This window comes from Bombus pyrosoma, linkage group LG7, assembly GCF_014825855.1.
Source record: "Bombus pyrosoma isolate SC7728 linkage group LG7, ASM1482585v1, whole genome shotgun sequence".
Taxonomy (NCBI): Eukaryota; Metazoa; Arthropoda; class Insecta; order Hymenoptera; family Apidae; genus Bombus; species Bombus pyrosoma.
The window spans coordinates 18,425,048-18,449,282 of NC_057776.1; the positions used below are offsets into that span (position 1 = coordinate 18,425,048).

General features: G+C 35.7%; 1 protein-coding gene across 16 annotated transcripts in view; it reads right to left on the minus strand.

Moving 5' to 3' along the window:
* The window catches only part of LOC122568968 (glutamate receptor ionotropic, NMDA 2B), a 349,490-nt gene that overhangs the window by 55,899 nt on the left and 269,356 nt on the right, over positions 1 to 24,235 (minus strand). For all 16 annotated transcript variants that reach the window (XR_006317279.1, XR_006317280.1, XR_006317281.1 and 13 more), the window contains 2 exons: positions 22,163 to 22,349; positions 20,305 to 20,443 (listed from right to left, as the gene is read on the minus strand). Coding sequence is in view for 13 of the 16 variants with exons in the window: in XM_043729354.1 (XP_043585289.1) it covers positions 20,305 to 20,443; positions 22,163 to 22,349 (326 nt within the window). In the remaining 3 variants the exon portion in view is untranslated. The remainder of the gene's footprint in view (positions 1 to 20,304; positions 20,444 to 22,162; positions 22,350 to 24,235) is intronic.

Sequence of the window (24,235 nt, forward strand, 5' to 3'; positions counted from 1 at the left end):
TTACTCAAACAGGTATACCAACAACGTTACTATATAAAAAAGAAAATACGATATCGTATCGGCATCCCTATGATCGAATACAATCGTTCGCTTGAAACGAGTGTTGCCATCCAAAGGGTTCCAGTTGAAATTCAGATTACAAACAGAACGAACGGTATACCGTTTTAGATTTACAGGGCGACACGCTCAGATCCAGCTGCCAACGAAATTAATGTAAATAATGTTCCCTGTCAAGCCGGCTTACTGAGACGGCAGGAAATAGCAGGGCTCGCTAGTACACAGTTATATCTACGTGTCACTGACCGATGATTAATTCCGTGTGCTGCCTTTCGCGAGTATCATTCCAGCCCTCTCATCAGGCTGCGACCAGTTTCTCTTGTTTGTTGGCGCATTGGCACGCCACAGTTCGAAATACACAATCGAATAATCGTATTATCTCTACCTAGATCTTGTGTTCGACCGACTGGTTTAATCGCTTTCCAAGACATCCTGCGATTTATTATTTTTATCTTCGTTTATCACCTTAATTTTAATGGCCTTCATTTTTATTTATTATTTTATTTATTACTGTTTATCATTCGTACTATCGTTTTGCTGTTGTTTTCATTTACTTCTTAATCGATGGAATATATCAAGCATTTTAGTCGACTCAGGAATTTTTTGTACTCTTTAGAGGCTGAGTCACTTACAGACACTCGGCAAACGATATTCTCAAAATACTCAAATTTCTCATATTTCAAGATATTACCATCGTCTGATATTTCCACTGGTAGTGCTGAATAGTTTTCCTGCAATTGTGAACAGGAAGACGCAAGTGAGTTGCAATGACGAAATGAAAAGGAATACAGAGCAAAGACAGAAATAGAAGAATCGTGTCGATAGTATAGACAGCGTGGATAGAATGGAGAAGAAAAATTTTAACAATGAAATAAAACAGGATAGAGGCATCGAAAAGAAAATACCAGCGACACAAGAAGACAGTAAAAAGATGACAGACGGAATATCACCAGGATACAAGGAGAAATGATGTTTCTATAAGTAAAAATACGTCGAGTATATTGAAAGACGTTTCTGAACGAATACGACTTTCAAATTCTTAGAATATCGTACGGTTCTATCCCAAGAGGAACATGCCAGAAATTTGAGAATGGACGATGCAAAGTAGAGCTGCAAAGCTAACTGTGCACATGTGTGCATAACTAGACTTTGTCGTATGCTGCATTAGTACGTACAATATGCTCGGTTTAAATGGAATTAAAATATAACAAAACAAAATTTAAATGCAGGCGACATGTCGCTTGTAAAAGTTCACTTCTCCAGCATGATTTATGCAACAGACGCAAGTAGTTAGTATCCTGACAACGTTTTAATGCCAGCTACAATGATACGCGATAAAAAGTGTAGATTTTTATTTGAAAATATAATTGTGACTTCTCCGGAGCTTTTTCCAACCAGAAGTTTCTATAATTAGGAAATTGAAGATTGACGAAGGCGAAACAATAATTCCAGTCAGATCAGTTTTAGTCCTTACCTACATAATTCGCTCGAAACACTTTTTCATTTGTCTTCCATATTTCTAAATTAGGCACACGCTATATAAACTATGATATATCTTATCGAACAATTACTCAACTCTCACTTTAAGGAAGTTTTTCTTTTTAACTCGCTACGAAAACCAAGGTAAAACCGAAGTATATAAAATACTCGCGAAGAATTTTGTACCAGAAACATCAATTATCTGTCCGCGGTTGCGAGTTCCGCTTACGTAACGAGATCAAATGAAAGAAGAATTAATGATCGACCGCTTAATCACGATCCTCATTACCAAGGAAATGTCGTTAACGAATCGCGTTGCATGTAAATACGAGCCGCTCCTTCCGCTTATCAGAAGTTGTGGCGTATACTCGTGAGATCTAGCGAGAGCGTGAGTAATGGCCTCGATCAATTTTCAGGCTCCATTAACAGTGAATATCAGAGAAACGAACGGCGATGAAGGCGATCGCGTACCAACCGGACGTCTTTTCACCGACGCCACGTCTTCCTGATAAGCTTTGGGTAAAGGAAGAATTTAACGAAAGAGCCAAAGCTTTTGTCTAGCTCATCGTAAAACGCATAAACTTTTACTCCGCTGAAGAAGTAGCAAGAACCGAGATAAGTTTCTGTTGATGTCAGGAATTTTGTAATTTTTTAAAAGAAAAAAATAGGTGGGTCGTACGTTTTCCTGCTCTTTTAAGTAATATCTTCGAATCTGTTGCCCTTCTGCTGTTTATGTGATCCGAACTGGGCATTACATTTTTAATAGATATTGTTAAAATACATAGGTTTGAAATATTCGGTTTTATTACTCGATGTAATTGTTATACCCTTTGAGCATTCCACGCTCTTTATGAATAAAATAATTTAAAAAAAGGAAGATATGTGAAGAGATGCAGACGTGGAGGAGAAATAAGTGGGACAGCAGGATTAGATAAGCGTAGGATGGTTGTTCTTAAGCAATGGCACGAGTATCACTACAGTGCTATGCAAATTTTTATTTGCATGCAAGACACATTTTTATGGATGATATTGAAATATTTCGATTTTGGTTCCAATAGTACGGCTTTTATAAAAAAAGAGCTGTGGGCTTGTTAGATGTTAAACTTTCACCACGAGTAGATGATACGTTTTTCTTCAGTTATATGACGTATTGCCCTTTCAGATTCGCTCTGAAGAAGCGAACTAAAATGTTCACGAAACGTCGTAATAAACGTAAAAACAAATATATATTCCCAAGCTATAAACTGTAATATCTCTTCCTTATCTTAAGATCATAATTTCACCATAAATAATCTATTACCTGCAAGGACGTGTACGTTAATAATTTCAATCGACTGCTACGAGATACACGATACTATGTTAAAATCAATACCGTCTCAAATTCGTGATAAGATTAATTGGAATTTTATCAACGAAATTATTTCGATAACATACTCTTTCGAGAGTGGTCAGCTTACAACCAAATGCCTGAGGTACCAGGGACCGTGGGTGAAACTTGCCCGAAAGTTCCCATATAGTACGCGATCTCGTTAGAAAGCCGCCGTTAATCACATTCTATTAGCAGTCATACATTAGAGGCGATGTTATGCCTTGTTAGGTAGTTTATTACTCTACCAGACTCCGTAGCATCTGCTGCGCTATATCAGCTCGATAAGAAAGTTCTTCTCTCGCCTCTGTCGCCATTTCGAGCTGTTTAGTGGCTCAATTATCCGTGATGCGACCGATAACGAAGCGACATCCGGTTAATGGACTAAGTAAGCTAATCTGGTCAAATCGCTTGTACAAGTAACAGTGGATTATGGTTAAACGATCAACGTGTAGATCGAATTTTGCTTCATTTAGGTAGAAATGAAATACGAAATGTTACATATATTATTTTATAGAATATCACGATCGTTCAAATCATTGTGAAGGGATGAAGTTTCTAGGAAAAAATTATGATTCTGTTATTTCGATCAGATCCGATAGCTCTAGCGTTAAACATCATTTTATCTAAAGTGCTAATAAACATATTTATGAAAACAATCGTCGTTTTTCACTTCCCGCCTTGCGTTTTGCAATTTCACTGTACTAAAAGGGCAAAATATAGCATTGGAATTACAAAAAATATATTATTATATAAACGAGAAACAATTCCTCTAAAACAAAATCGTGCATTTTCCATCAGTTAGGTCAAAGAAAAATATAATTTACTCAGTTAAAGAAGTTAATATCCCTAAAACGAGTAAATCAATTTTCCGTGACCATTGCAATTTTACAAAGAAGCCTGAGTTGTATACTATAAATTCCATGCAAAGGACGTTTATCTAATTCCTCGATCGTTTCACCGAGGAATCGTGGAGTCAATTCAACGTCGTAAAATGTCGCCTGGAAATCCGATCTATCGCGACGATGTCCGTTGGAGGATGTTCGCGGAAAGTTTTGCAGATTAGAGGCCCTGTACTTCGTTGGCCATTCCCGTAACGATTATGGCAGATATCGTCACGATTGGGACGCCGCCAAATGCCCCAACTTCTGTCAAGAACCGCCGGAAGTACTTCACTAAATATATACTTGATGATGTGACTGCCGCAGTAATCCTTGCCTCCACTTTGCATGTAGTCGCTTAGCAGAGTCGATTATCTCTGCGGTGGTTCCGATCATAATTATTCAAAGCATTTGGTGTTTCGAAGTTTGACGTTTGCTTTCATGTAAATTGTTTAGGCGTGTAAATCGGGACATGAAATCAAACGTGGTCGAGTCGCACAACTAAGTTGCGCTGCCAATCAACCGTTGGAAACTCCGATATTTCGTGGTTCACATGCTGGATAAAATAATATGTAATATTGTATATTATAATATAATGTATATATATAAAAATATGTAATAAAAACACATTGTTCGCGTTTCAAGCGTGTGATTAATACGCCGCGTTTTGTTCCAGATAAGACGATTGAAACCGGAGAAATCACAAACATGTTATCTATCATCGTCAAAGTTTAAAATGTAAAACGTTTAATAATTGTACGCATGTATGATAATGTGAATAATATTTTTGACAAATATATCGATATTAAATATATCAACATGTGCATGTTTGGAAGTATTAAGTATTGAGTTTAATAAATAGTTCTTATCTTAATATCTTTAATAGTTTCTCTCGAACTGCACCACGAAATATGTTGGATTAAATTTAAACGTTTCTTAATGCGCATAATCTTCGCTTAAGTGATTATTATTGTTGGTTTACGTTGATATACTTGTGAGAGTTAAGTAAAAAGGATGGTAGTTGAAGTTTGCAGAATCTTAGTTTGAATAGAAGTTTGATATGGTCTGAGTCGCCAAAACGGGAAAAGTTCGAGCGATTGTTCAACGTTATGACCTTAATAATTCTAAAGTTACCATCTTTATAATTCTTTTTTAGGTTTCAGTCGTGGCACGCGTTTTGACCGCTGACTATCATTATTCATGGAGCTCGTAAATGGAGGAATATGCTTAAATTTGCATGGATCAAGCAATAATATTCTTCTTTGCTATAAAACCTTTTTCCTTAAGCTGACGCAGAAGTGCAATGATATCGATTTATGTATAAATGTAATTGATATAGAAAAATGATATCATCTATTCTTCTCACGAAATAGGTAGAGCATTTAGAACGTCTTTCATCTGATAGACACGGTCAATCGAACAATCTTGTTTATCCCTTGTTATTTGGGATTAAACTTCAGAAGGCTTCTAGGACAAAGAAGTCAACTTCTCTCCAAGGTACTTCAGTAAAAACAAGCAGAAGTTCAGTAACATTCAGTTTATTCGCTTCAGCCCTCGCGACACGGATAAACCCCTCGAACTTCGATAAACTTACGCAAAGAACTCACGTTAGCAAGACGCCGATGAAAATCGCACAAACACTGGAAACAGGCAACTGTTCGTGACAAACTTCACATTTTAAGTTATTACCAAAAATTCTATTCCCGATTGTTTGACAGTTACAAAATTACGAACAACGTTCACACAACTTTTTCATATTATCGAATCCCACGATATTGTAATGCTATCGTCTAGATCGAAGTTCGAAATTCGTCCTAAACGAATTCGAAAGCAGCAAAATTATGGCTGGAACTCTCTCTAATTTCAAATGGTCTACGTGACATTTCACATTGAACGAAAAATCCCTCACGTCGACGTTAAAACGTGATCGATTTGGCGTAGAATGTCGATACCAGATACTACTAATAATAGATACCAGATTATATACCGCTTTACCACCAATATAACAGTAGCGAAACGAATATAGTTACTAATATTAATCTGTCTACTAATAATATCAGGTTAGTATCGTTCCTATTACGCAGCATACTACTCATGACACAAATAATTTTGAATCAATCTATATTACCAGGACGCTATAAAATCATCAACGCATTCCGAGCCGCATTCTGTCCCCCTCCGATCATCGGTATACGCTTGATGACTACCGAAACGCCCGAAACACGTCAACTATATCCATGCAAACCATAGGCGAAGCGTCATACCGACCAAATAGGGTTCCCTTCAAATTCACCGACGACTCAATGAATCATGCCACGCGAATCGAAGTCTGACCTGTCAAGTGGCAACATCTGCTAGCAGTTACGCAATGCGAACAATTTCCTTAATTAGCCCGGGATGCATGTGCGCGGCCGCACACGCGTTTCGAATTACACTCTGGTCATGAGGCGCGCGGATACGCGCCTACTAGATGCGTGTGTACGCGTCTGTGAATCGCTAATAGCTGCACACAACGGGTTCTGGTATCGAGATCCTTTACGTGGCCACGAGAATGTCGGATCAAGCTGTTAATACCGTACGGTAAAGCTGACTCGATCCGTTTTCAATGATTAATTGTCAGGTAATCAAACACGGATTAGTATTTCGTTCGTTCGCGATTTTGGACACCGTCGAAATTAACATGGTAATCTGCGGCCAGTAGAAGTTGTTTGCCGGATGTGATAACGTTTGGAGAACGAATGGAAAGTGGGATTAGTCGTAGAAATGGGTTTCATGGGATTTATTATGCCAGGGATTACCAAGGTTTATTAGATTATTATTTAATATCGTAATGGGCGCAAGGAACTAGAAGCTTACGATAAAAGTTTTTTAATTTTTAGTAAGAATTATGATGCGATTAATAATAATAAGGCTAATGAGTAATTTATTACGCGTTGAAATTGCGTGTACTTCAAGAACTTGGCGGAAAGATAGCTACCGGTTGTAAAGAATGAGTTAGCTACAGCATGGAAGTGTGTTTTCATATTTGCAAGTATATCAATTTTTCTATCAAAGCTTCCTATTAAATATGTTGTCTCTATTTAAATATTTGTATCACTTTTCTTGGCTATTCTGAATTGTTTAATAGTCTAACATTTGGCTGTAATGTCGTATTACTACTGTAAACTCAAGTGTCAACTTTTTCGAACGAGTTTAGGAAATAAAGACACATTTATGTTTCGAGTGAAATTAATTTAATTAACGCATATTCACGATAATAAAATATCAGTAAGATATTGTAAACAATGCTTCTGATGCTCTGTACGTACTTAAGCATCTCGTGAAGACAATTAATATTTCATTTCGTATCGACAATTGTTCACAGTCCTTTGTCTTCTCAGACTTGGTAACTAGAAGTTCACGGGGGCTCTTAATTGAATTTCCTCGATTCAACGACTGTTTTCCTGTATTCGTACAAACAAATATTACGTGTTGCTTTTCGGTAACCAGAAGTCATGATAATTTACAAAGACATCTATATTCATTTTATATGAATGTATTAAGATCCTATAACAAGAGTCGTCGAATTACGCAAATTTTATAGAATATCTTATTTTAGGAACATTGTTTGTTTATTTCTAAACATAGCTGTCAGAAAAGATTTTGAAATAAATTTGTTCTATAATCAAATAATTGTAAATAATATATGCATTCTATCTTTTCATGTTTCCTCTCCGACAGGAACGCATCTTTCAATATTATTTATTCATTTCCGAAGACGATTTTGCAGAAAATTAATTTCATATAAAAATGAAGCAATTTTTTCACAGACTCTACTTCGTTTATTAATTTTGTTAAAAAGAAGAATTTAGCTTCAAAACGTTCGTCATAGATTATTACTTCCAACGTGAATATGAAAATATTATAATTATAATTGATAGACGACCATCTATAATAATTGCAACTTGATCATCCTGTTTCGTTAAAGACAATTATTTTCGCTGCATATGGTTGAACAAACAACTATGAACACGTTGAACAGAGGCAATTAATTTACGTACATTCGTTAAATTCCCATTCGCCGATGAATTCGCCAAATAAAATTGCGGTCCGCGGTTTGGCCGGCAGTCGGATCTCGAAACCGAAAGTGGAGCGTTTCGTAGGAGTTTAAAACACGATTTCGTTAAGCCGATATCGTTTCGACTAAGCTGCCAGTTAGAGGAAATATCTCAATGACGAGACGCTCGATTGCAGATTTTTCGCTATTCCAACGATTATCGATAAAAACGGCAGCGCGCGGGACAATTTGGTGGAAAATAGGTGAAATAAAACCGCGAATGGTTTCAACTGTAAATATACATCTGGTAAACGGTTTCACATATATGAAATTTAAATACGTGACGTTCAATGTGATTAATAAAGATTTTTATATGAATTGTCGTGTAAAGGTTGAAGATATCCAAATTGATGTATTTAATGTCAAATATCATACACATTTCGTTCAACGATCAGAATAATCTATACTCATTTGAAAGTATGTAATCCACTCGCGTTCCTTCTTCCAGTTTGGAGAAATTTGCGAATGATGATATTCGTACGCGAAGAAACAACCGCGAACTTGAAATTGGAGGAAAACGGATCCGCGACTGACGATATTTGTATGCGAAAAAATGAAAATACGAGACTGAAGCTATTAAATTTTGGTTCTGTAATATATTAGGCGAAGAAATTAATTTCGCGTCTTTCAAAATAAATGTATCGCTTATTTATTATTTATTTTGCCCACTTTCTAAATACCTTTTGATGTTGTGTTATACATATATGTTGCGTTTTAGAAATGTTGATATCAGTGGAAAAGTATTTAAATTTAATATGAATCCGTAATTATCGATTCAATGCGCAGATACCGAATTAATTTCTACGCCTAATATATTGAGAAATTACAATTTCTAGCATGCAATATATCGGAAACCAATTTGTCATTAGTTAAAATACGATATTTCATCGCCTTATTCACGTTTCAACGTTTTAAACCGTTGACTCCTTTGACGCGGTAATTCGAATTTCGTTTATTTTGCATTTGCACGAAACAGGCATGCATGATAAATTAAAGTCGTTCATGGTACAGAAATATCTACGACAGAATTAGTCGCGTCGAGCTCGATAAAAATTTTATTAACCAAACACGAGCCTCAATACGCGTTGTTTTTCACGACACAAAATGAATTTGTCGACAGCTTTGCGATTTTTTCAAATTATCGACCCTTCATAATATTTCGTGCCATTGAAATTTACCCGATATTGTAAAAATGCTTTATCGTCGATGCTTAAATAAATGGGCTCCGGTGATTTCAGTTTGCATATTCAAATATTTCCTGCGTACTTTCATTGTATACTCAACGAGAATTTTTTACGAGATATGAATTTCACCGACTTTCGGACGAAGCATTGTGCTTGCGTTCACGTAATTGTTTTAACATCGATCTGACAATCATTCAATCGAGACTAATCGAACAACATTTCATATGCGGCCTGATTATTTGATTTTCGTTTATCTGAATCGTTATCACACTTTCCTAATTAATAATACAAATTTCGAGATAAAATACATATCGTAATTTTTAAAGGAATATTTCATTTACAGAAATTTCAAATTGAAAAATGTAGAGATTATTACATAAAAAAATGTATAGAAAATTAGTGTTTTAGTTTTTCATTATAAAAATTTCCTACATGCAGATATACTTTATGAAATAGTATTATGATATCAACGCTTCTGGTTTCAGAACGTATTCGAATAATCTTTGATTTCAAAGCGATCTTCGATGATTGCCCTGGTGTTAGAATCGATCTAAAATGCATGCATTATAACGCCAATTCGCATAATGCACACGCCACAACGTTCACTGGACCAAGATCTATTTTACCACGTCTTTCGACAAGTCCTATTTAATGTTTAATTATTAAAACATTCATGCAATTGTTACTACGAAATATCAAATCTCTCATGCGAGTTCAATAATAATTAAATAAAAATAATTCAACTTACACTTGTTAACCTAATTCTAAATACCATTATTAAATTGGATGAAACAGTAGTTTGAAATAATCGAAGGCAATTTCTGAAAACCTTTTTCAGAAATAGAGAATTCCAATGATTTCAAGATTTCCATTTCCTTTAACGGAACTATTTGGTTTCGTATACACTATTTTCATGTATGTATCTAAGTTATATTCGTTCGAAGCCAATTCAAAGATACATCGACTTTAATGCTCCTTTTCGATATTGTACCGGAATGAAGGTAATAATATTGTAACAGTAAACAGCAACGAAAATAAGTATCGATACATTGAATGTCAGCGAATTAAAGATTCAAGCAGTATCAGATAAATTTAAGTGCTATACAATTTTTATACGGATTTCTTCCAAACCAGAAATTCAATTCTCATAACCGTTTAACTCTTACATACGTGTTATGAAACATCGACTTCCTCTACTTTTCTGGCTATACGTATGCTTTGATAACGTGGTATAAAAGTAGTTGAATCTTGACTTTTAGCTAACGATTAATTGATTCAAAGTGTGTTAAATATCGCGCTGTAAAAATTGAACGTTATTGGCAAAAATAACTTTTTTTAATACCAATGATAGATGCGAACGTAAACAAAATCTTCCATAAGATCATTTCAATCTTTCTTATACTCACTACAAATAGGCTACATGCATATGCAACAGCAAGTATCTTCCTCGAACGGTAGGAAGGTCTCCATCAATAGTAATCTCGACAAATGAATCAACGAACAATTATTTTCGAAAATCGAATCTTCTCTATGAGAAACAATTTCTCTGTCTTTCTTCTTCTTTTCTAATCTCGTTGTCGTTACACCAAACCAATCTTCCTTGACACCAAGGTTCGTTACAACCGCCATTTCAATTTACCTTTTCGATCTCTTTAAAACTACTGTTGCATCGGGGCCATTCCATCGAAACCGCGAAAACAATTACACGAAACGAGTAAAACAATATACAAGAGAAGAGCGACATATCTCTGTGAAAGTACGGAAGGATCGTCAGCTACAGTTTCACGCGGCTATCGACAGCCAGTAAATAGCACGCCGCTGGAACAGCAGGAAATCCCATTTCAGATTTAATTAGTCGTGTTCCCGTTGAACGGTTAAAATCCCGCGTTAATCGCGGCCATCGGCCGACCAGGATGAATAAAATGTCGACTTCTGAACGCCACGTGGCCGCTGATTGGAAATCGACGGACGATGAAATTGGAAGTCGGAAACTGTCCAACGAATATTCATGCTGCAGGTAAATACCCATACGTTGCGCTGGCCTTCTGAGGAACCTGAATAGCGTTATTAGCTCGAAGGATAGGCGACTCTGATTCGATTCATTGACGATCGAATCAATGATGAACTCAGGTTGATGAATTGCCATTTGAAATGTGCAGTTTTTGGGACGGTTTCGGTGTAGAAATATAGATAGGCTTTTACTTCAGAACATAAAGCGAAAGAGTAACTACGTTTAACACGTTGATTGCCACGGTGGTCATCAGTGACCCACATTTTTTTTGATAAGTCTTTTAAAATGATCAAAACAAGACAAATATCGTGGACTAAAAAATTGCCAATAATGTAACTGACATAATTCGATAATACTGTGAAAGAGTAATATCGTGATTACCAGCACATTTTAAAACTGATAATCTTTTAGAATTATTAAAATTAGATGAAATTGATGGACTAATGTATTCTTAACAGTGCGAATGACGAAATGAAAAGAAGCACAAACAGAATATAACATTATTGTGCGAGATATTTCCCAGGACAAAATATATAAAATTTATGCCGCAGTCCACGCGCCAATTACAAAATAGGAATAATAAAATAATGATTTAACTTTGGAATTAATACTCTACGTTCTTTCATACCCTGGAATGATTCAATTCCAGAAGAAACAGGTATCCATTGAATGTAACTCAATTTCATTAAACATTCTAAATTCTTTCAACTCTTCAACGATTCATCCACGATTCTCCCGCTTCTTAATCATGAGATCTTGAATATCTTATAAGAATCACATATTCCGGCCACGTACATCCAGATCTGCGCATGGTATCATGAATATTAAATCTCCACGCGCATTTCCTGAATCACTCCCCGCTCGATACCGATACTTAGGCATAAACATTCGTACTACTCTCGTCGCTAGGCTGCGAACTTTACCCCATTCCTGGCAAATTTATTTATTTAGGTGCAGCGATGCATATAACGTATATAATATACAAAAATATAGAAAATATTCGAAGTGAAGTACTCGTTGCAATTTTCAGTAGGCGAAGCAAATTTTTATATAGGTTCCATGCTCATAAAACTGTGTAGTCTAATCGTCGCTCATTATCCACCCAAATTCTCATTCGCGAAATGTAATAAAATACGTGTAGGATACGTGAATAAAGAATTAAGTATTATTCCAATGTTTCAATGTTCGTAGTTATCGTAGTATCGTGGTTTTAAGAGAGGGTCGTAAAGGTGAAAGTGCGGGTCAATAGGGGAGTAAAATCAGATCCATCGACAACACCCTTGGTTATGTACAAGACCTGCTACGTTTACCATATTTGAACTTGAGCGAACGACAGGGTGGACGAACAAATGGAAGAGAGGAAAGTGAAGAAGGATTTTTCCCCGAAACAAGAGCATTCTGAGTCGTTAGAGAGAATTGGAGATTCCTGAGAATCGGAAGGATAACTAGAGTCGCTTGAACGTTTATTGCGAATCGTTTCCTGTTGATTACGATTGCTAAATTTCTCGAGGATGATGACTAAGAAAATCGAACCTCGGTAGAACTCGGTGGAAAATTGTCTCACCTGCGAAATACTATAAAAGGCATTTTGGATATTTTATATATATCCTTTCGTATTATATTACATTTATTCGAACAATAAATGTATAGAAACCTGCAGTGTGACTATTACGACCTTTTGAATCGACAATAGGTTGTCAATTCTGTTGAGATATGTATAATTTTCTGTGCTGGACTAGGTTAGACGTGCAGTAAGAATACTTGTATGCCAGTATTAGTGTGTGGGAGTATTTGTGTGCGCAGCGTCTCAAAAACAGATGGCCGTAAACTGGTCAGTCGTTAGAAGCATCTGGAAGGGTCGTCGGTTAACAGTCAGGTAAAGAAGAAAGTGCTGGGACGCGTGCAGATATGTATCGATAAATGTAATAGAGATCGTCCATTAAATAAATGTATAACTATTCAAACATTAATTAAGAGTGTAAATTTTGTGTTCCCATAACATTATTTTGGCTTCAAAGATCCAAAATTCTCAACAAATTCAAAGTTAACGCTAGAACTACCGATAGTTGACACGAAGCTGTTTCTACCAAAACTAGTCAAAATGACTGGTCTTTTAAAAAAAATACGTAATAGAATATTTTTATATTTATTAATTTATTACTTTCTTACAGAAGGAATTCCATGTTATGTAGTACATTTTTACAACTGCAAACGAGGCTTGGCACATTTATAAAATTGTAGAACCAGTCGTTTTGGCTGGTGAGGTATTTCTAGTGTCAGCATCTAGCGATCTAGCGACCGATCCGGAATTTTCCTGATAACTGATATCATCGTACCAAACGATACGCGGTAAAAATTAAAAAAAACGTGTGGGAATTTGTAGAAAATGAGGAAAATGGTTAATTGCAGTTCGATAAACAGATTGCAGGACTCTTTTACGCTTTGACAAGTACCAGTCATTTTCACTGGTATTGGTATAAGTAGCCTTGATACAAAATTATTTTCAGTTTGAATACATAAAAAACAAAATAAAATTCGTCATATTATTGTAGTTATTACATCATTGCGGGAAGAAAATATAACATGAAGTAGGAATTTTTAAATATAATTGCAAAACCGGTCAATTTAACTGGTGTGGTAGTTGTAGTGTTAAAATATAGACTCAACACGTATATATAGTTAGAGAAGCAATTCCAAATCTTTGACTGGTAAATCACGAATGCTATTACAATAATGAAAGAGCAAGTAATCTCTGATTTTACTTAAACGCTTCTTCCTCGCAACATCTTTCTTCGCAAAAGTAACAAGTTATGTTAAATAACCCTGCCGAGTTGGTGCACTCGAAACGAAAACACTTGCTCGCCGTAGGACTGTCATTTTGTCGATAACGCGAGTGAAAGTGGTGGCTGGAATTCCGGAGAAATTAGTTCGGCAAAGTAGCTCGTTTCCTTTCGACTCTATTTATCATTTCTCGTCAGACCGGGGCCGCAATCCAGTCGAGTTTCCTTCGAGTCGTTTAATTATTTCTATCAGTCAGGCGGAAACGCGTGCTTACAGACGCGGAAAGAAATCTCCTTGTAACGGCGCGTTCATCGTATTCCCATTGGTGATATAATTGAAGATTCGTTGCGTTCGCGATGGCTGAGAATCGACGTTAAAACAACGCGAATCGCAGGAAGCAATTAGAATTGTTACGACGAAGAACAACGTCCAGGGGAAACAAAAGTTCTCCGAGCGACTTGGTTCTTCGTTCGCGAGCGATCTCGATACGATAAGTTAATTCGAATGAGAGACTCAACTTTTTTCCTCGTAGTTCATCTCCAATATTACTTTTGATTGAATCGAGAAATTATGGAAGAGTTAACGGTTAACTTGTTATAGAAGAAATATAGAGGAAAGAATTGTTGATTTTTATCAACGATTGATATTGGATGAAAAGGGAAAAGAGCATTTTAGCATAATCCTATTTTTCACTTGAGTAATTATTAATAATTCATCATCAGTTGAAATTATCGATTAAGTTTTATCATTTCTGCAAAAAATTGGGTCATATTTTAAACCTGTAATGTTCGTTGTATTAATAGCTGCAATATTTCAGCGTTTTTAAAATATACGTAACATGGATTGATATTAAAATATGAACTTTGTTGCAGTACAGAATGGGATAGGCAAAACAGTAATTTTTGTACGCACGCGTGTCGTACGTTAAATTTCATGAAAAGATACGAATGAGTTAATTTTGTGCGACCTATCGTATGAAATTAACTCATTCGTGAAATTATAACCTGCTTTTTGTAAAAATTATTTTTCATAATAAACGTGAAAGGTCCCGTAGATTTTCCATTATTTATTCCACTTATCATTTGATTAATTTTATTAACTGCAATGTGTAAAAGCTTTTCAACGGATGACTGAGTTTTATATCATAACTTTTATTCGCTCGTATAGTACGTTTCAAGCTTAATATCTAAATTGTAATTGTTTTAAATTAACAGAGTCTCAACGATAAATTTAATTACTTCTCGTAAGATGTAAGATTAAACTTAAAATATCGAAGAAGAAAGCCAACAGATGTATGTAGGGTGCACGGGCTGTAACGATGATCAAATAAAATCCGTTCAAGCCGAAAATCGTGATACACGAGGGGGAAAGTTTCTCGAACGATGGGAGGTTGGAAAAGAGGAGCAACGTTTACTGTCTACCATGAAATCCCCATAAAAGTCACCTAAGTTAACACTGGCATTACAACTTACGGTTAAGTTCTAAAATGCTAGTAAAAATCTTTGGCGCACGGACCTCGGATAACCATATTATTGGATAAAGTTGGTATACTGCGTAATAAAAAGAATTTAGTTGCTAGAAAGAATAGTTTAACTTAATTCCATAATTTAATTTCAGAAAAATGAAACGTATAGGAGAAAGGTTTCGAGTTTTTAAACATTTGTAGGATGCACTTCAAGTTTTTGGTACAACTTCCATTCAAATTATGTTTAAATCGTTGTCCTATTTAATTTTGTGGGAAATGTTATTGATAACAAAAGTTCTGTTAGCCTTAGCGTTAAAAGGATGTTGAAGTATTGAGAGAGATGTTGCTGAAATTGATTTCTAGAAAACAACGATGGTCTAAATTGCAAGATATTAATTGAATCTTAGTTTGGTAAATTTCGTAAAGAATTATTTCTTATCAATTTGATAGAAATGATCTGTCATCAAAGAGCTTCAATATAGCGAGAAATTTGGTGTCCGTCTAGATACTTCCTTTTCTGTTTCAATTTTCCACGAAACGATCTTCAAATACAATTCATTTCGAACGGAGATAAAAAATTATTGACTTTGCTTTAATTTGAATTTGTTTGACTGAAACCAGACGGGGATGAAACAATCTAAAATATTCTTCTCGACTGTAAGAAGAACGGCGAATACGTAAAACAGTAGAAAAATAACAAGTAGAAACACTTTGGCAGCGGAAACAACGATGCGATAACAAGACCAGGGTCGAGTGCAAGATCAGGGTCGAGTCCAAACAACACCCTTGAGGCTCGAAAATAAAACAAACATAGAGAAACAATTTCCTAATTCCTGTTGTGCAGATTCTCAAGCGTGAAAGACTTTCGTGTAAAAGAAATAATTTTCAGAGCGTGTGTATTGTGCAAACCGAAGCGAAAAGAACTACGGCTGTGATAAAACCAACGATTAAATGCAGAAGAAAGAACAGAAACGCTAAATTACACACATACTTACTAAAGCACAGAAGAGAAAGAAACGTAGGTAAACGTGCCTTCTTGTGAAAGGAGGCGGGAGAAATGAATCCAGCCATGAAAAACAAATTATTCAACAGGGAAAACAAAGAACAGTTGTGAAAAGACGGTGGGAAACCAACGCTGGCGGGAGAAAAGAAAAACGAGCAGGTCAGCATTTGAACGCAAAAAAAGATTTTCGCGGCAATTACGGAGCGTTTACATTAGGATTATCAGTGAAGCACGTTCCATGAAACGACCGAATTCTGCGGTTCTCGGTGTCCGCCGCGATTAAGTGGACATGTTTAATTTCGCTCGACCCGAATCCTTGTCATTGATGCCGCGTGAAAAGCACCTTCTGTTTCTGCAATGAAATGAAGCGACATTCGGTGCCGCCCTCTGAAAAGAGTATCGCACTTTGAGGGGAGGAAGTTGCGTTCAACAAAGGAGCAACACATGAATTGGTTGAATGAAACATTTCAAACATGGAAACTCGCGAATAACGTAGTTGCGTTTGGAATATTAAAAGGTCGTTCTTTACGCTGCTGGCAGGATATTCGATTCTTTAAGGCTGAATGGGAATACATAAAATCGTCACGATTCAGCCGAGATAACTTGAATGAAAGAGAACGACCCGTATTTGTATGATACCTTTCTACTTGTATGTAATCCGAGGTTGGTTATGCCTGAATGAGAATTATTTATCTCTGGTATTTCTGTCGCTGTTATGGAGTATTTAGCCGCTTAAAATACAGATTTGCGAAGTTGTGAAGACGATGTTAGTGGAACGTGATGTTTATAAATTACGAAGGAAACGGGTTCTGATTAAAAAAATTACAATGTTCTTTCGCCGATTTTGTTATGGAATTTGTACAGAGTCTTCGAAATTGTTTAATCGAAGTAGAATTTTTCAGTGTCTACCTATATAATTTGTTTCTATGTAATTCGGTTTTTATTTGGAAAGTATGTGCGTATATGATAAATATTTTGAATAAATTTCGGTTAAATTTAACTGCAAATACAGAATATAAAACAGGCATTTAATAATCGGCTAATAAATGAAAACATGCTTAATTGTAAAATCGGAGAAAATAACATTTAAACGATATTCAAGTAAATATCAGAGGGATGCCGATAAGAGATAACGAGTATAAATATCTTTACAAATGTATTTTTGAAAACAAATCGATCAGTTATTTTACATTTCATTTCAAAGGTCAAAAGCCACGGCTTCTGAAGAACAACACAGACGACCCCGATATATCACGCTAAACGTCTTGTTACGGGTTTACGCGCAGATTTACGGGGGCTGCTGGCAAAAGTACGATGAAATCCAGTGGTCACGTGAAAGTCGCTCGTGAAATTCCTTTCGGTGAGACCCGGATATTCGTCAGCGAACTGTGAATAAACGTTTGAACGCAACGGAAATTAAAGCGACCACCTCGTTACAGGCTGAGAATCATACCAGAGTAAATTAGTTCGCGACTATTTTTCATAAAATAGCGCGTTGGTGGTATCATTATTATAAAAAATTTAATAGACGTCATATTATTGAAATTATGACAACATATGTTGGCACAGAATAATGTTACAATTTACTTGAGCGAACTGAATGCAGCCAAACGAATGGAAAACATAATTAATTCAAATTATCAGAATTTCAATTTATTCTACTTCTCGGAGGTTTTTCATTATTTTTATATAACAGTTTCTAACACATCACGAACCACTCGGCAGTGTTTTAAAGAATACACCTGCTTTACTACAAAGTTTCCATTTTTCCCTTCATAATTTTGTTTAATCACATCGTTGAGAGTTCAGAAAGAAAACACCGTCGAAAAACATCAAATGTCATTAACATTTTATCAACAGACAGCCTTCGTTACGATCTTGTTCAAATTATATTTTGTAAATTAATCAAAATGGATATTGATGTTTAACTTTCACAATACGTCCATTAAACAGACTTTTCTTCTAAATTCTCATATTCCGTATTTACGCGAAATTCAATACAATTATTTCATATAAAATTCCAATCGACGTGCCAGGACATTAAATGTCCAACAATATGTCAAAACTCTGAGTTACTTTAAACCTACTATATTAAAGTCCGTCTGGATCTGTGTCGTGTTACATAACGTGGTAAGAAGATTGACAGAAATCCAAGAAAATGAGGATTTAAAATCCTGATTAAAGTCACACGAGTTATATATCTTAACTTTAATTCAGTCGCTGTATCGAGAACGATATAAGGAGGCGTGTAACATCGGGTGTCATTGCGTCGATCGATGTCGTTACTCGATGCTTCAATTTATATCGTGAGTGCCACTATATCGAGTTGGACGAACCATGACAATTCGCGCGTGAACTCGCGAAAACTCGCGACGAGGATCGATACGGTCTAGGCTGAACGTGTACGCTCGATCAATACGATGCCGGACGTTAATTAAACGTCAAATGCATCCATTAGAAAACGAAGTTTCCCTCTCTAGCCGCAACCTAAAGCCCAATTCGCACAGCTGCCTCGCTAGTGAATACTCAACGATTCGCGTATAACAATATTTTGACGTAATTCTCTCTTGTTACGGAAACGTTTCTAAATTGTTGAACCATACTATCTGGAGTATTTGGATACTATGACTAAACTAAGATTGTACAAACTGACCAATTCCTAATTTGAATGATCTTTTGAACGAACAATTTTATTCGATAAAATCGGAATACTACGATTGTAATTTATCTTGTTCCTGAATTAGATTATTTATCTTATTGTTTTCATTAAGGAAGGGTAATTCGTGGTTTAACGTGTATAATATATAATAGTTAAATAATTAAATTAATATTATTTTCTTACTATTTGTATTGAAGAGAACCTAACTTTGTTTCAGATCGCGAGTTTGGATTAGAATTAACAGATGATATGACGAATAAGATTTCAGAACCAATTACGTTCGTTTTGGTATACTTCTGCTTGTTCTTGCGTGATTTTATACATCATTTCTTACGTATATTTCTGTTTAATTTCCACGGTAAAAATCGGCAATTTCAGTATTATATTCTTTAGGATAAATATATCGGACAAGAATAACGATTTCTTTTAACGCAGCAGAGAAGAACGAAATCGACTTAATTACTGAAGTCGAATACGATTTCTTTCATTTATCAGCCAGTTGCTTCGGCTAATTGAAATATTAGAAGTATCGACGAATTCTTCCCCTTTCAATCCAATTTCTTCAATTATATCTTTTGTGTACGGCCAGCATCTTGCGAGGCAGATCTATAGCTCAATTAAGCTGATCAATGGGAGCATTCTGAACTATTAACAAAAGCGAATGTGGACGTATTGTGGCAGAAAAGTAGTATGGACATATAATAAAACTTCCAATATAAGAAATAATTTACCGCTATTAAACCAGGTTTTAAATTTCGATTTTTCTTCTAATAAATTCATTGTTTCTGTCAACACAGTTAATTTGAAACTATCACGATACTTTATAGTTTAAGATCATAGTTTCAATTAAATTTAATTCCAAATTCTACATTATTTATTATCGCCAATTACATTATTTACTTATTATAATCTTCTTTTTTTTTTAACTCTAATACATATCATTGAAAGTCCGCTGGGATACAAAAGAATTTCATTGATAACGAAATCCATATCTGGCGTAGCTTCTTTCTTTCAATACTAGATCGCGAATTCTTTTCGTAAACCTTCTTTTCTATCCGGGTTCCCTCGAAATCTTCGAAGGGATCTAATATTTTTCAACTTCAATTCCTTGTTATCCCACATCCAGTCGCTGAGTCGTGCGATATCTACGTTATATTTTACGCTGATCTCTGCGAAACCCGTGGCAGATTCAATCGTATGCGCTTGAAACGAGGAATTTCAGCGGTACAATAGCAAATCTCGATCAAAGTAGCGAATTTTTAGAAAGTAAACTGGCATCTCGTAGAAAACAACAAAAAACCCGTGGAAAATTTAACACTCACCTCCTCCCAAACGAGCTGTTTACTTAATCCGGGACGGAGATTCATGATCTTCAGTTCGGCTGATTTCAGAACGCCGTCCTGGGTGAACTCGACGTTCGGCTTCCCCTGATCACCCTCCACAGACACGTTTTTCAAATACCTGGAAAAAGAGGTAATACGATTCCGCCTTGAAGAAAACTCGTCGATACAACACCATTTTAGTCTTATGAATTCTTTGGGTTTTTGAGGGACGAATCTTTTAACATTTAGTGGCTATAAAAAAGCAGGTTTAGAAGTATTCGCGTTACTACAGTTACGTATAGTCCACGTTTCTAAATAAATTGCAGATGTTTATGCAAATTTATATTTCTTACGAATACAATTAAGGAAATAACGCTTAACTAAAGATGTGCTTCAGCCAGGAACATCTTGCATGCTTTTTGTAAATTTCAATTCACCATAAATCCATCAACATTAACAGCCTATCCATAAATAAATAAATTTTCTTTCTCGTTGCTTCTTACTTTTCTTCTTTCTCGTATTTTCTCGTTTCTAGTTTCGCTTTCTTAATTCACGGGAAAATACCGCGATCTTAAAACTCGCTCTTGTTGCTACAACAGATCTGTCTGCGATCGCTTCAGTCTGCAAAGAATTGACTTTCTTCCACGGGTATTTATTATGTTCCTTCTGTTTCTCTAACGATGAATAACAACCCGGCGAGTTTTACTTCGATTTTTCTCCGTCTTGACATTTTAATTTCTTTCATTCAAGAGCCACCACTTCTTGCCCATGAATAACGCATTATACGCTTCATGTGCAAGTCAATCCCACTCTAAACTCTGCCTTTCAATTAAACACGATCTACGATGGAAACTAAATACGATCGCAATGAGACGGTAACGACGTTCTGCGAGATTTTTACTCTTATCGCAATAATTCAGAATTTATCGTAATAATCGATGCAGGACTTTTAAAAGGCCATTTTTTTTTTTTCGTCCAACGCATCAATTCCGATAAATTGATACTACCAAGTGAATTTAATCAACGTCCATATCCCCCATGGGTAATCAAGCCAAGGTTATCCTATGCGTAACGATTAATCGCATTATACAACTGTACGCTCTGCCATCAAATAAATTCATTAATTAATTATACTCGAAATTTATGGCTGGTGGAACTGTTAATTTCATATCATAAATTGCATGCTAGATGATGCTATTATCTTAACTGTAATTTTAATGAAATTACATGGCCAATTAATTGAAATGTAATGTTAAATGCTTTCTGATCTGTCAAAGTGGGATATATCTATTTCATGCAATTGAGTTTTATAGAAAGCAGAAATATTCTATTAAAATACGGTATCGACTCGTCGTTGGCGAAAGATATTATCTAAAATAGTATTTCGTTAATTTCTTAAGGTTTACTTTTGTAATGACGCATGTGCCGTAGATTAACTTAAAATTCCGTCGCCGCAATATCACGCGACTGGATTTTGCATATTAAATCTCTCATCGTAAATTCAGAACTGATACATTTACACGCAAAAATAGATTTTGACGCGATTACGGTAATATAACATTTATGTGATAAAACAACCAAATGAAAAAAAAATGTCCCTCCTTTTTCTGTTTCCTTCGGAATAAAATAAAATTTAGCGAAAGCTCAGCAGATCATAATTGTGCGGATGTAATACCGAGAGAATATAAAAATCAAAATAGAAACATAAATATAATATTAGCGAACCCTTAAAACATTATAATCATGCGATTTTACAAGAGTTGTATTTTCAAATATATATTCCTTTCCTACAATCATATTCCGTGCACCGTATTTCGTGTACCGAACCTAAAAATTTTGGATTAAAAGCAGCGCTTACTTGAAAAACAGATCCCCAGCGTTCCAGCGGGATTCGCCGTAGCTTCCCTCGCAGCTGAGCTGGGTGTTCAGACTGAGATGACTGTTCGCCTGATTGTTCAAGAAATCCTCGGCGCCGTACGCGTAAACTTTCACCGCGGTCGTGATTTCGCTGACCAGACGTTCCGTGCTCGTATCAAAATGTACTCCTGAGAAAGATAAACCAAAACGGTGAGTCGTAAAAACTCTGGAATTGCATGTTTAAAAAAAGATTTCTAATTAAATGCAAATACAGTCTGTATTTTATATAATTTAAATCATAACGAATTTAGAACTTGATTAATAAGCGAAATTTGAGTTCGTCAAAACTGTCTTTAAGAGGGAAACGAGGAGTAAATAACGTTAGTTGATAGACAGGCTTCGTTCGAATAGATTTAATTAAATTCTCTTCGATACAGCTTGCTGTCCTCGAACGGTTGCTAAAATGGAAGACACGTTGATCGACAGGAACGCGAGTGCTCGGTTGACACGGCTGAAGCATATTCGTTGGACACTTGGTATCTGGGAACTTTTTTCTTTCATTTTGTTTCTTAAATCACTGAATAACAAATGAGCGATTGATAATTTATCGCGTGAAAGAAGGTTATATTATATATAGTTATTGATTGTAACAGGTGACAGCGTCAGTCGTTAAACTCGAATCAATCAGTGTCAGACACAGTTTAATTATCACAGTTTAGAGAATGCGCGTGGAGAAAAATACGCATACAGTACTACGAGAAGTTATAGTATACTCTTTATTGTGTCATAGATGGAATATTCTTGTTCCAATTTCGATTAAAAGCTTTTAGGTCTGAGAACAGCTTATTATATTAAGAAACGAAGCTACAACAAAATTCAATTAAACACTGCAATAGTTTTATGAAATATAACAATTCTTCTGGGGACGATTATACAGAGTGTGCCACTTAAATATTTAAATTTTTGCCATTTAAAGTTATTGAAGTTATTCAATTGCGTGGATACAAAAAGTACTTTATGTACAATGTGAATGGTATCGAAAAACGTTTAGATACAATATAACATTAGGTGGCTATTTGCATGTGCATTGGTGTGTACAATTAGGATATCTGCCTATAAATGTATAATGAGGAGTAAATAGAATTTCTATAATTCCATTAAGGAAATCTTATAGCCATTCTTATCGAATATTTGACCGGATATTTTATTTACGTTCTAAAACTAGCAGCATCCGTCCAACATATTTTTTCTTTGAATTTCGAGTGGATATATGATATATGATATATGATATCCCTCTGACAAGACCACGCGTTGAAAATCGATGAGTCTGCGGGTACAAATAGAAACCGTTTTCGACTTTTGCGGCCTCCACTCGAGATTGCAGAATATTTGTCAATAGCAAAACTTGAATTTTTTGGTGCAGATCTAGCTTTTTCGTTCTTTTCTTTTTCATATTTCCTGTCTTGTTCGCTGAGCATTCACGTTCGCTTGTGCGCGCTCCCATGTGACCAAAATCGTTACAGTACCTGCGAAAATATTGAATTCAGAAATCTTTCTGTCACAGGCGCGCTCGTTCAAGAGTCTGGATTTTCGTGAAGGATAAAAACGTTGTGAATATACGTATCTTCCTCTCGGATTATCCACGAAAAAAATAGCTGAGAATAAATCGAGCGAGACGATACGAGAGACGGAGATTTAAGGGAAATTAGAAAGAGGCCGCCTTTCAGTTGCAGTAATTTCATTTCGCGAACGTTATTATACCTCACGCGTTCTCGTTTTCAAGCTCGCGAAATTGCTCGCGAGGGAGAAACGTGTGCAAATTGTTTTGTATTATCCTAGAGACATGTTAGCGGGAACCGAAGACGTTTCGTGTCGTCTAATAAACAGCTTCACGCCGGATCCTTGGATATCGAGATTTTATAAGGCTTTTACTTAGAGAATGTTAGCATAAAAATTGTGATTGTATCAGGAGAGATTATAAATAATAAATTTTTTAAAACAGAAGCTTAAAGAAAACGCATACGAAATCATATCTTCAAGTCCTTTAATCGAGTTTTTGATAGAAATTTTACAA